General features: G+C 43.4%; 1 protein-coding gene across 1 annotated transcript; it reads right to left on the bottom strand.

The window, feature by feature from the left end:
• Window positions 1–435: 435 nt before the first annotated feature.
• On the bottom strand, window positions 436–12615 carry LOC130490289 (vomeronasal type-2 receptor 26-like). The gene is made up of 7 exons (XM_056864115.1): window positions 12585–12615; window positions 11731–11851; window positions 8259–8550; window positions 6144–6566; window positions 4017–4244; window positions 3131–3266; window positions 436–1337 (listed from the first exon to the last, which is right to left on the bottom strand). Exons 1-7 carry the CDS (start codon window positions 12613–12615, stop codon window positions 436–438), a joined length of 2133 nt encoding a protein of 710 aa, XP_056720093.1.
• Between the last annotated feature and the right edge of the window lie 81 nt (window positions 12616–12696).

The following is a 12696-nucleotide window of genomic DNA, read 5'->3' on the forward strand; positions in this document are numbered from 1 at the left end:
TCTTCCCACCCGACTGCGGTTGCAGGGGCGTATCCGATAACCCAAGTCTTCAATAAGCCTGTGCAATAACAGGGATACCAGAAATAAGGTTGATGGTCTTTGATTAGGCTTCTAAGTACTCTCTCTCACTCTCTCTCACCCAAAAAATCCTGAGCCAGCATTTTTTATTTGAGATTTACAGGAATGAAACATTCAAATGTAGAAATTTTTCAACCTCCCCACGAAGGAATAAAGGCCCATAGAAACTCTCTAAATGAGTCTTAGATGCCTATTACAGAAGAATTTCAGGGGAAGGTTTCTGGGTTTCATTCTATGCAGAAAAAAAAAATTGCCACAGATAAATAAATAGAAGAAAACAAAATAGCCACAGATAAAAAACAAATAGATTCAGATAAAGATACAGGTGCAGAACAGGTGAATTAATGAATGAAGGGTTTAATGGTTTTTCCTGATTAACTGCTCCCTTCTGTTCAACTCAGGCCTCAGAATGATGACATAGCATTTGGGGGAAAAGATGCAGCCTAATAAGCCAGCACTGGAAGCTAAGATGGAGAAGATCTCCACAGCAACCGTGTCTCTTCCTTGAGTGCTCAGGTAGGTGGGGACGAAGGACAGCCAAACACTGCAGAAGACCAACATGCTGAAGGTGATGAACTTGGCTTCGTTGAAACTGTCAGGCAACTTTCTGGCCAGGAAAGCCACAATAAAGCAGACGGTGGCCAGAAATCCCATGTAGCCCAAGACACAGTAAAACATGGTTGCTGACCCTTCATTGCATTGCACGATGATTTCTCTATTGAGTGAATGCATGTCTACATCTGGAAATGGAGGAGAAGATCCCAGCCAAAGAGCACAAATGCCAAGTTGAACAAAGAAGCAAAAGATAACAATAGACCATGCCAATTGTTTCCCCACCCACCTTCGGAAAATGTTTCCTGGCTTAGAAGCCATAAATGCCACCACGACCGTGACAGTTTTTGCCAGGACAGAAGAAACAGCGACTGAGAAGACGATGCCAAAAGTCGTTTGTCGGAGGAGGCAGGTCACCTTGTTGGGCCTTCCAATGAAGAGCAAGGAGCAGAGGAAGCAGAGAAGGAGAGAGATGAGTAGACAGTAGGTGAGGCTCCGGTTGTTGGCTTTAACGATTGGGGTTTCCTTGTACTTGACAAAGATGGCGAGCACCAGGGCTGTGATCAGAGAGAAGAAGAGAGCCAAAAAGGCTAAAATCATGCTCAAGGTTTCGGAAAAGGAAAGGAAATTTGGAATCTTGGGAATGCATTGGACTTGTCTCAGGTTAGGATAATGACCGTCAGAGCAAGTCATGCAAGAATCCATGTCTGAAAGGAGAAGAGAACCTATTTAGACACATTCATCATATAAAAACAATTTTATGAGATAGTACCTATCCTTGTATGGTGAACCCTTTATGAAATAACAAAAAATCACTATGCTGTGTACATTCAACCTGAAAGGCAGATGTTATGTATACTTGGTTCCTGTTAAGATCTGTTCTATAGTCGGTGTCTTTAATCTGACATTCTTCTATAGCTGTTTCACCTTCATGTAATTATATAGCGTTAGGATGTGTTTCCTTTTAGGAACACTGAAGAGACTGTAAAGGAATATTATACTTTCGAAGACTACTAGAGAGTGTCTCCTAGAAACTGGTAGGTTTCTTTATTAGTCACACTAAGATTTTTAACAGTGTGTAAATAAGTGTTAGTTGTTAATTATTTATGAATCTTTGTAGCAACTGTTTAGTGGGCTGATAATGACACCCTCAAAATGGCTTCCAACCTGGGCAACCATTATGGTCCATAGTATTTAAGTAGATAATAAAACACATACAGTGAGGGAAAAAAGTATTTGATCCCCTGCTAAATTTGCCCATTTTCCCTCTGACGAAGAAATGACCAGTCCATAATTTTAATGGTAGGTTTGTTGTAGCTGTGAGCGACATAATAACAACAGGAAAACTCCAGAAACTCAGAAGACAAAAGTAAGAGATTGATGTGCATTATAATGAGTGAAATAAGTATTTGATCCCCCATCAACCAGCCAGATCCTAACCCTAACCCTCAACCTCCCTCGGTCTGGGGCTCCATGCAAAATCTCATCTCGTGGAGTTGCAATCATCATGAGAACGGTGATGAAGCAGCCCAGAACTACACGGGGGGAACTTGTCAATGATCTCAGGGCAGCTGTGACCATAGTCACCATGAAAACAGTTGGTACCACACTACGCCGTGAAGGACTGAGATCTTGCAGAGCCCTCAAGGTCCCCTTGCTCAAGACAGCACATGTAGAGGCCTGTCTGCAGTTTGCCAATGCACATCTGAATGACCCAGTTCTCCTTTGGGTCCTTCAGATGTGCATTGGCAAACTGCAGACGGGCCTGTACATGTGCTGTCTTGAGCAAGGGGGCCTTGCGGGCTCTGCAAGATCATTGACAAGTTCCCCCCGTGTAGTTCTGGGCTGCTTCATCACTGTTCTCATAATCATTGCAAGTCCACGAGATGAGATCTTGCATGGAGCCCCAGACCGAGGGAGGTTGAGGGTTAGGGTTAGAGTTAGGGTTAGGATCTGGCTGGTTGATAGGGGATCAAATACTTATTTCCCTCATTATAATGCACACCAATCTCTGACTTTTGTCTTCTGGGTTTCTGGGGGTTTTCCTGTTGTTATTCTGTCTCTCACAGCTACAACAAACCTACCATTAAAATTATGGACTGGTCATTTCTTCGTCAGAGGGAAAATTTAGCAAGGGTTCAAATATTTTTTTTCCCTCACTGTATGAGAGTGTGTGTCCTATTGTGGAGAAAGGACCTTTCTGGGAGTTTGGGTGTTCATGCTAATACTTCTGAATCTCGTACCGGGTTGTTTCTTTACTTGAAACAGAACTATGCCCTACTGATGCCCAGCAGATGTGTTTTCTTTAGAATTGAGTTCCCATAATTTCTAAAATGTATATCGCAAATTTCTGGAAATAAATACAGCAACACAAGGAATGCTCAATACCGAGAAGCCTTTTCATGTTTCCGCATAGCGCAGATGTTTAAATGCCCTCCATTCAGGCAATCAGTCTAAGAAACATATTGGGATCTTCAACAGGAGTCATATGAATCAGAGCATTTCCTACCCTCTTTGTCTGATATTTTCCCTTCTGGACACGGATCACAATCGTAGCAGCAGAACGGCTCCCCTTCCTTCTTTTTCTTGCTGAAACCAGGCTTGCAGTTGTCATTACACACAGATAAGGGAGGCAGCTGTCATTGAAGAAAATGAGAATGGAGAACTGAGAAGATTTTGGGAGTATTTTGGCTCACAATAGCTGTAAAAGTTGTCAAGGTGATGGGAAGAATAACATCCTGTATTTCAAGGGAGAATACATGTTATCCAGACCACTACTGAATCAACGGAGATTAAAACGTTGCGTGCCCAGTGATGGTGTCATTCACACCCATTCCTGAATCTCTAGGATGAAAGTTCTTTGGTGGCCAAGAAGGGGCTGAACCGGCATTGGGGCCCCCTAGACCACTTACGCCTTGCAGAGTGGCCCCAATGGCAGTGAGCAGGCCCATACACTGGTCTCCCACTGCTGCCGGGGCAGCGCCACCCATGGATGGTGGATGGGCCCTCCGCCGGTGTTCCACCAGCACAAAGCCCCATACTGACATCCTGGGGGGTGTTGCTAAGGCGTGCTGGGGGGCGAAGCTGCCAATAGGCAGCTTCCTGTCCCCTTTCGGCTTTTTTGCAGGGGTAGCCTTGTTGTTCTCAACGGAGCAAAATGGCCCATTTAAAAAAGAACCAGATTTGGAGGTGCCGCAGCAGCACCTCAGCCACACCTCAGTCCCTGGCCATGGAAAGGTCAGGAATGGGTAGCCCGTGTCTCAATCAGCAAAATTCTTGGACTAAAAAAGTGGTTGAGTGTGTTTGCTATCTTGCGTAAAGCTTCTGTCTACTCATTTCATTAAAGTTTTGTATATTTTTGAGAGACAGTGGAGATTTTTTCTCACCTGTGCGAGGTGTCTGTTCCACTGAATTCTGTCCTCGTCAATGGTAACTCTTTTATTAAGTGGAACTTGAGGATCCAGCCTCCCGATCTTGACTCTGACATAGGACTCATTTGGAAAAGTGACCATATTGGTAATGTCAAATCCACCCTTCAATTCTCCTCGTTCGTTAAAGGTCACTTCGTCTCCCGCACTGTTGTTGAAAGCAATTCTCCGAAGAAGTGCGTGGAGCTTAGTAGAAAGAGAAAGTGTATTAAGGAGCCTGGAGTGAATTACATGGATTGGAAAGACCTCACAAATACTTTCTAGTTTCAAACAGATTTTTAGATTACTTTCATCAAGGACGGAAGGGTTTCTATGAATTCAAGTATTTTGGTTGCTCATGAGAATAAGCATCCACGGCCAATTACAGAACAAAGGAATGAAGTTTGATTCAGGGTGTTTCTGGAATGAATTCTGCTGAAGGAGCTTCCAGAAATTCCGTTTTAATTCTGCTGCATCCAGAGTTTGTTTTGTTGGCCAGTAGCATTCATTGCTATCTATATGCAAATATGCCTATCCATTAGAACTGGGGTGAGGAACATCAGGCCCAGGGGCCGTTTAAGGCTCGTAAAATAATTTGATCCATCACTTTGTGGGTCCTGGTAGATCTCTAGCTCAAAAGGATCTAAGACTGTTGATCCGCCCTCTCTCGTGGACAGGTATAGCCTCTATTCAAGGCAGATGTGAGTTTGTTTTGCTGAGAAAAAGAAGAGTCGTGAGGTATGAAGCTTCTATGACTGCCCAAGAAACTGTGTTAACACTTTCCCACCTGGGCCATGGAGAAACGTATTCCCTCTGTACTACAAGAGGGCTGGGTGTTAAAGTGGTGACAATGGAGGTGCTAAAGAGGGCAGGGCCAGAATGCACGGGGGGGGGGGAGTTCTTAGCTAGTGTGTCCTCATTTCATCCCTGCAGGTGGAGGTAGCTTGAGCCGGCTGTAGAATCTGGCCCCTACCGTGTGGAGCAGGAGTGGCGTGTGGCTGGACGGCTATGCCCGTCTGGTGCAAAAGACCATCCTGTGCCACCAGGTGGGCGAGTGTGCCACCGGTTGGATGCCTCCCTGCTTTCCACGAGGGAGGGGGGTCATCTGGGGTAGCTGCCTGCTTGGGTCTGGATTGGCAAATTTTTAAGTTGATAATTTTGTATGGCCCGTGAATGATATTATAAACATCCAAATGGCCCTTGGTGGAAAAATGGTTCCCCACCCCTGCATTACAAGGACAATAGGAAGGCTCCCACCTACGCTACAGAGCTGCAGGAAGCCAAAGGAAGCATGAAGAGAGCCAAAGTCGGCAGGGGCTGGTCAGAAAGGGAGAGAGGGTCAGAGCTTACCAGGTGGTGAGATATAATTTCTCACTTTTCAACTCCATCTCTAGATTTGTGCTCTGGTTAGTCAGAGGGAAATACTCCCTGACTCTATTGGGGTTCCCATAATTTCCATGGCTTTTACCATGGAATTTTGGGGAATTCTGACAGCATTATGCTGGGGACAGGAAGCTGATGTCACTTCTGTTTTTTCACACAGAGGTGATCTCGAATTGTCAGTGACACTTTTTCAATGTCCCCACCTCTTTGCAACCCTCAGCATGATAGGGGATTTCTTTTTTGTCAGTGAAGAGCAAATACCTTCCAAGGTGGCACATTCAGAGAAGCCAGGCTGACCCCATCCTCCATGCCTCTGTGGTTGGTTCTGGTGGACGCCAAGATTTGTAGAGCATGTGCAATAGCATAGACAGCATTATAGATACTGTAGCTATGGCCACTCATGGTCATTTCAAAAAAAGGTGCCGGGACAGTCTCCAATCTCTCCTCTCCAGTGCATGTGTCCTCCAAATTTGTTGCATTAATGGAATCTACTAATGCACAGTGAAAGACTTGTTCCCAGAATTGCTTGATAAAACCATCCCCCTTAGCCCAGGAAGGTTTTATTTGTTGGAGAAACGTATGGAATCCTAGGATATCTTTGGAATGTATTGTGAAGGAAAGAGCACCATGAAATATTTGTATATTATATATCTTTTGCATAATACTGAATGCAAAGTCAATCTGGGCTGTTGTAATCCACACCTTTCCTGTAGAGGTTCTCACCACATAATCAGAACCTGTTACATTCATTAAAAATGTCGGAATAGCGATAATGGTTGCCAGCCAGGCAAGGGTTACACTTTCTCCATGGAGAACAATTGCATTGGCTTTGCTATCCAAGAAATCTGTATTACTGCTGTCTAAATATTTTAATATAAATTGTACGTCATCCCACACAACCTGTACTATGGCTTTTTCTCTGAAGGCCACACAGATTCCTTTCCTGGAAAGCATCGGCTCAACTGCTTGCAAAAAACGGTCTCCTACTTCATTATCCATAGTGAAGAGCCCAACCCATTTCCAGCCGAAATGCAGAAATAACTGGACAATTCCTTCATACTGAAGCGCTTCCTGGGGGGCTGTGCGGTAAAAGGGAGGGAGACTGGTTGGGTTATCCACTGCTGATTCAAATGAGCCAAATGAAAACTAATAGGAAAAGAAATCATGTTACAGAGGGAGAATAGGAATACTTCATTTATCACCTTCTTTTTTCAAAAGGTCTTTAAATGTTACCTCAGATCTTAATCCTATTATATCGGTTACATAAACTGCATAAAAGACTACTCTGTTTTCCAGACTGTTGCATATCTTCTTTTTCCTGCATGTTTCCTGCTGCAGCTGGTGAACATGTCTGGATCCATGGCAGTATTTTACATTTATATTTTATTTATTTAAAATATTTATTAGCCATTTTTGCACCTTGCAGAACTCAAGGAGGCTTATAGTGTGAATAAAACAAGTATTATAAAAATACATACAAGACCACAATTTTAAATCTCAAACATGTCCAAGCATTTCTCAAAAGATATCACCATATCTAAATGGTTTATCACTTTTTCCCCCCACACAGCAGGAGGAATGTACTATCTGGCAGCCATTAAAACCTTTTTTGGGAAAAGTGAACCAAATGATATTTTACAGTTCTGGAGTTTTGGTAGATATTGATTCCTTTTTGTTAATTTTTGGGGGACATATAATTAGATTGCCTAAGTGTGTATCAGGTACAGCTGTTCAGCAGGAATTTGCAATCCCTTCATTGGAAGAAGGTCAGTTTTGTCTACTCTGACTGGCAATGGCTCTCCGGCAGAGGTCTTTCCCATTAAGTACTGCCTGATCAGTAACTGGAGATGCTGGGGATTGAACCTTCGACCTTCTGCATACCAAGCAGTTGTTTTCCAACTGAGCCATGGCTGGCTATTTGATCACCAGTAACCTTCTATACTAATCTGGCAATTATTTTTGATTAATTCCTAACAGTGAAACAGAACCTTGGTTTCAACGTGCTATTTAATCAGTGTAATATTCTATGTAAAATCCAGCAGTGCTCTTTCTCATGGGCACGATTCTGGCATTAAACAGCTTTGGGTCAAGAAGAGCATGTTCGAAATTTATATATTTTTAAAAATCAGAGCATATGGTCAATACAGGGGAAAATCTTGATTTGTATTTTCCCGCCTTTTGATCATGATTTTCTCTCACACTATTCAGACCCCACCCGGATGTGGAAACTGGAGTCATGAAGCTGATGTTAGTTCTTTAGCAGTATCCCAGAAGAACCAGATACCTCTAGCTTTGGTGTTCAAAAATGGATTCTGAGTAGAAACAAAAATGTTGCCTTCTAAGAATGTTGTTCATAATCTGAGATGCCAAAACCCACAGACAAATGTCGCCAGATGTGTGTGAATCCTCCACATTTCCTTTCCCCTGCAATCCTTCTTTGCTTCCATTTTGAGTAGCTACCGTAATAAGCGTAATACCGTAATAATAAAAAGTAACTGGTCATAGTACTTAGAAAGGATTATCCAGTAGACAGAGGGAATTAGCCAATAATCAAATCAACACCCATGCATTGAACAGAATCAAGTATTATAACATCCTCCCCCCACAAAAAATCATCTCAACATATTCAAATGGAATATTCGTCACACATCCTGTGAAATCCTTCCTGACAACTCTCATTTCAAGATGCATATCACAGTCAAATGCAAAGTTACATATTTCACCTCTCCCACTATTTTTTGCTTACTCTTTGAAATCCTTGGGCCTAGATTGAAAAGGGGTCTTAAACTGCATGTCAGATTTGTGGAAGTCCAAATAATCACAGTTCTCCTATCATACCTGTGGGATCTTGTAACGACTTATGAGAGTTGCCATGTCTGTTGAGGTTTCAGAACTGTATCCCCCAATGACACCGATCATTTTTTTTGGGGTGCCACACTTGTAGTTTGGGACAATTTCAAGTGATGTGAAGAGAAGGTCTAGGGTGGTCCTGTAAGTCCATTTCAGATATATAGAGGAGTCATGAATGTGAAACCCAAGGGTGACATTGGGCAAGATATTGGGGTTCTTGTTGATCTCATGGATGGCAAACACCAAGGCGAGGATGTGCTGGTAGAACTTTGTTATCAGGCTGCAACCAAAATCAGTTATTGTTTGAGAAGAGAACTCTTCAACGTATGGCATTTGTCTTGGTCACACATGGATCTAAGAACACAATAAGGGCCCAACTAAATGTGAGAAATGGCTCATCTGGACTTTTCATTTCCCACAGCACAATGCTACTGGGAAACCCACAAGCTGGACATTGAACCATCAGACATTCCCACTGCCCACCAATGACTGTCATTCAAGTGGATACTGTAGGTTCCTCTTAGTTAGCAATACAACTGCCCCTGAATAGATCCACACATTTCTTTTGACCCCCTTGAAGACACATAACCCAGCATCCTTCAACAGAGTGTGTGTCAGCAAGTCCAATGTTTTCTGTGAGGAATTACTTTCTTATGTTTCTCCAGCATACTGCCAAGCAATTTCATCCAGTGATTCTGAGTTTTACTGTTGCATACATATTTTAAATCTGTTTTGTGCAAACTATTTGTATTCTCCTTCTAATCTATTTCTAATCTGTTTAACATATGCCCTCATATGTTACCCTAATTAGAGTAGAAGAGTTGGTTTTATACCCAATTATCTCTATTTTATTAAGGAGACGCAAACCAGCTTCATATCGCCTTCCTTTCCTCTTCCCACAACAAACACCTTGTGAGGCAGGTGGGGCTGAGAGAGTTCTGAGAGAACTGTGACTAGCCCAAGGTCACCCAACAGGATTCATGTGTAAGAGTGGTGAAAAAAACCCTGCTCACCAGATTAGAGACCGCTGCTCATGTGGAGAAATGCGGAATCAAACTCGGTTCTCTAGATTTTAGTCTAACATTATTAACTGTTACACTACACTGGCTCCATTTTAGTTGGGTTAGTTAGCATGAAGACTAGGCTTTTCAAGAGGCTGGGGCAACTTTAGGGATCTTTTAACCAGCATTTATCTGGATAAGTGGCTTAGGGAAAACAACTAATAAAGAGACAGGTGCTCAAAATATAGCATTTTTATAATTTTAAAAATAAGAAGAAGAATCAAACATGCGCTAAATGACTTATTAATGCTGAATTCACACAAGAACTTGAGGAAAGAAAGGGTGGATGGGTGCAAATAGAGTGAGGGTACTTTGGGCAATATTTACCTATCCAGAGGGGTGATGTCTGGTGGAAGCAGGGTGAAGAAGGGAGGAAAAGGGATCAGCATTTCTTGGAAGTAAAGCGAGGAGACCTTACACACAAGGAAGAGCTTGTGGTTTGATCCAATGAATGGTGAAAGGGCCAATAGTTATAGTAAAAACCTGTTCCTTCAGAAGAGCAACCAAATTTCTTTGTCCCTGGTAAAGCATTCCTTTGGCACCTCCTCCTGCCTCATTATTATTAAAAATGCCTATTCAGTTTTTGCAAGTCTACAGAATTGCTAAAATAAAATCAGACATCATCATCAACTCTATATTAGAGGAGCCATGAAGTCCTTACACAGGAAAACATTTATCATCCTGGGAAGGGTGCCACTCAAATAGAGGTTCCTGGGAGTTACAACCAATATGAGATACAATTCCACCAATTAGGATTTCACCTGGCTGATGCCACTGATATGGAATCTGAGGGGAAATGTTCCCTGTGCACTTCATGCTATGTACTTCATACACCACGTGCGGAAGCAGCATCTGTATCAGCAGCAACATCTCAGACTCTGCCAAGTGAAATCCAAGAACACCTCTCTCTCCACATATACTGTCCTGGGTCCCCTCTACAGCATCATCCTTAGTTTCTGCCTGGTTTCAGGAAGTTGGCTCAGAAGGCACCCGAGTGTTCCAACACTCTTTTCAACAGTGGACGTAGGGATCTTTTCTTTTGTGTCTCAACCTGTTTCTTTGCATGAAATTCGAGAGATATTTAGTACTGATATGAAAATTGCCTCTCTCTAGTCCCTCATTTTAGCTGTGAATGGCTCAGCAGAGGGTTTTATAAGCAGAACTTTAAGATATTATTTCTGGTTTGTTTTCTGTTTCCTTCAAGAAAGCTATATGAACTGAGACCAGGCAAAGAAATTACAGTGATTTTGATAATTATGGTGGTGGTCATCTCCTCTGGAAGACTGCTAATTTTGTTCTGGGATAATAACTTGCAGAACTAGTGAAGCAAAAATATTTTTTTCTGATTTCATCCCAGCTTCTCTATAGTGAGGGAGCAGCTGGAATGGGGAGCTCAGAAAGACTAGCAGCCCCCCCCCACCCATGATGCAATAAAAATCCGAGCATCTCTGAATGGAAGTGACAAAGCAAAAACTGCGGACAACTTGGCTGAATTTATTTATTTATCACATGAACACATGAAGCTGCCTTCAATTGAATCAGATCCCTGGTCCATCGAAGTCAGTATTGTGTACTCAGACCAGCAGCGGCTCTCCAGGGTCTCAGGCAGAGGTCTTTCAGAACACCTACCTGCCCAGTCCCTTTAACTGGAGATGCCGGGGATCAAATCTGGGATCTTCTGCATGCCAAGCAGATGTTCTACCACTGAGCCATGCCCCCCTCCCTGTAATCTGGATAATTTCTTCACCACTTTTAACAGAGAACCTATTCAAAATGTTTTACAAAGTGAATCATGATAAAGCCATAAACAGCATAGAATCATTAAAAGTTCTAAGAAACCCAGCCTTAAAATCCAGCAATAAACCCCCAAGTTAAACCACGTGTTCTTTCAGTTTAGGGGCAAACGATAAAAATGTTTGAAGATCAACCCGGCTTTTAACCACTTGGGCAAAGAGAATAAGTTTGGCCGTGCACCTCCGTGTCAGGCGAGCCTCAAAGGGAAGGGCATTCTACAGGTAAGATGCCAAACTGACAAGCCTTGTTTCTGAGCACCACCTGCCTCACTGATTGAAGCAGGGGTGTGGAGAGCAGGAGGATCTGAACCGAGAGGGAAACATTAATAGATGGGATGTACAGTATGGGAGGAAGTGGTCCTTTGTGTCCTCCAACTGCAAGCCATTGAGGGCCCGAAAATAAGATTTTGCTCTTTGAGTTTTGCAAGGAAATAGACAAGCAGCCAGGGAGGATCTTTCTCCACTTTCCTGACCTTTCAGAGCCTGTGTGAAGTAGTGGCTGGAATGTCTGACTAGGTTCAGGGAGAGCCAGGGTTGAATCCCCATTCTCCACCTGCAGGATGCTGTTTGACCTTGCGCTGGTCCCACCCTCTCAGCCACACTTACTTCACAGGGTTGTTATGAGTATGGACTGGCAGAGAGTAGAACAGTGTCTGGTTCTTTTGGGCCCCGTAGGAAGAAAACTCAGAGTATAACGTTTGTGAAACGATCACCCGTTGTTCTGTTGCTGCAGATTTTGTGTCATGAGGCAAAACTGCTCATTCAGTATTCAAAGTAGCATTGCATATCGCAAGCGCAGGATTGGCCAGCAGGGGAAATTTGCACATCCCCCCCAGGTCCTGGCTGGGATCTCTTTTGGGGGATTTGTTTGGTTAAAAGCTTAACCTCCAGAAACAAATTGAAGAACAAGGTGCTGAGTGGGTCCTTTCTGAGCATGTGTGAAATGGTTATATTTACATATTCCTGAAGGAGGTGATTTGTTAGCATGTGTTCCAATCTGATTGCAGGCCTGGTTGCGGGACAGAAACGGTCTTGGTCTCTGGTTTTCATACAGTTTGGCAGTGAGAGCTAGATCATCCCCCTGCTGCAATGTGGGTGCTTCTACCTCAGGCCAAAAGTGACCTCATCAGGTGGGGATGTGGATTGGCCCCCCTTTCTTTCGGTTTGCCTCTGCCTGTCGACCAGCTGAATTTTGGTGGGGAACGGCAAGCATTGGCAGGTAATTGCTCGCCATTAGCCGGCATTTGGGATCCTTTGGGAATTACCAGCAGCAAACAGCGGCCTAGACCTTGTCACAGGCAATGCGGCAGTGCCATTTCCAGACGTCCGGGGAAGTGACATCCTCATGTCACCAGCAACCACATGGACGATCTGGTATCTGGGCAAAACACAATGCTAACAATGGTATCACCAAGAACAGAGGCTTAGGCCTCAGTTTGCTGCAAGCACATTCTTCCCACCTCGTTCCGGTTGCAGGGGCGTATCAGACATCCCTAGTCTTCAATAAGCCTGTGCAATAACAGGGATCCAAGAAATAAGGTTGATTGTCTTTGAAATAGAAGAAAACAAAAT

The sequence above is a fragment of the Euleptes europaea genome, chromosome 18 (genome assembly GCF_029931775.1).
Source record: "Euleptes europaea isolate rEulEur1 chromosome 18, rEulEur1.hap1, whole genome shotgun sequence".
Taxonomy (NCBI): domain Eukaryota; kingdom Metazoa; phylum Chordata; class Lepidosauria; order Squamata; family Sphaerodactylidae; genus Euleptes; species Euleptes europaea.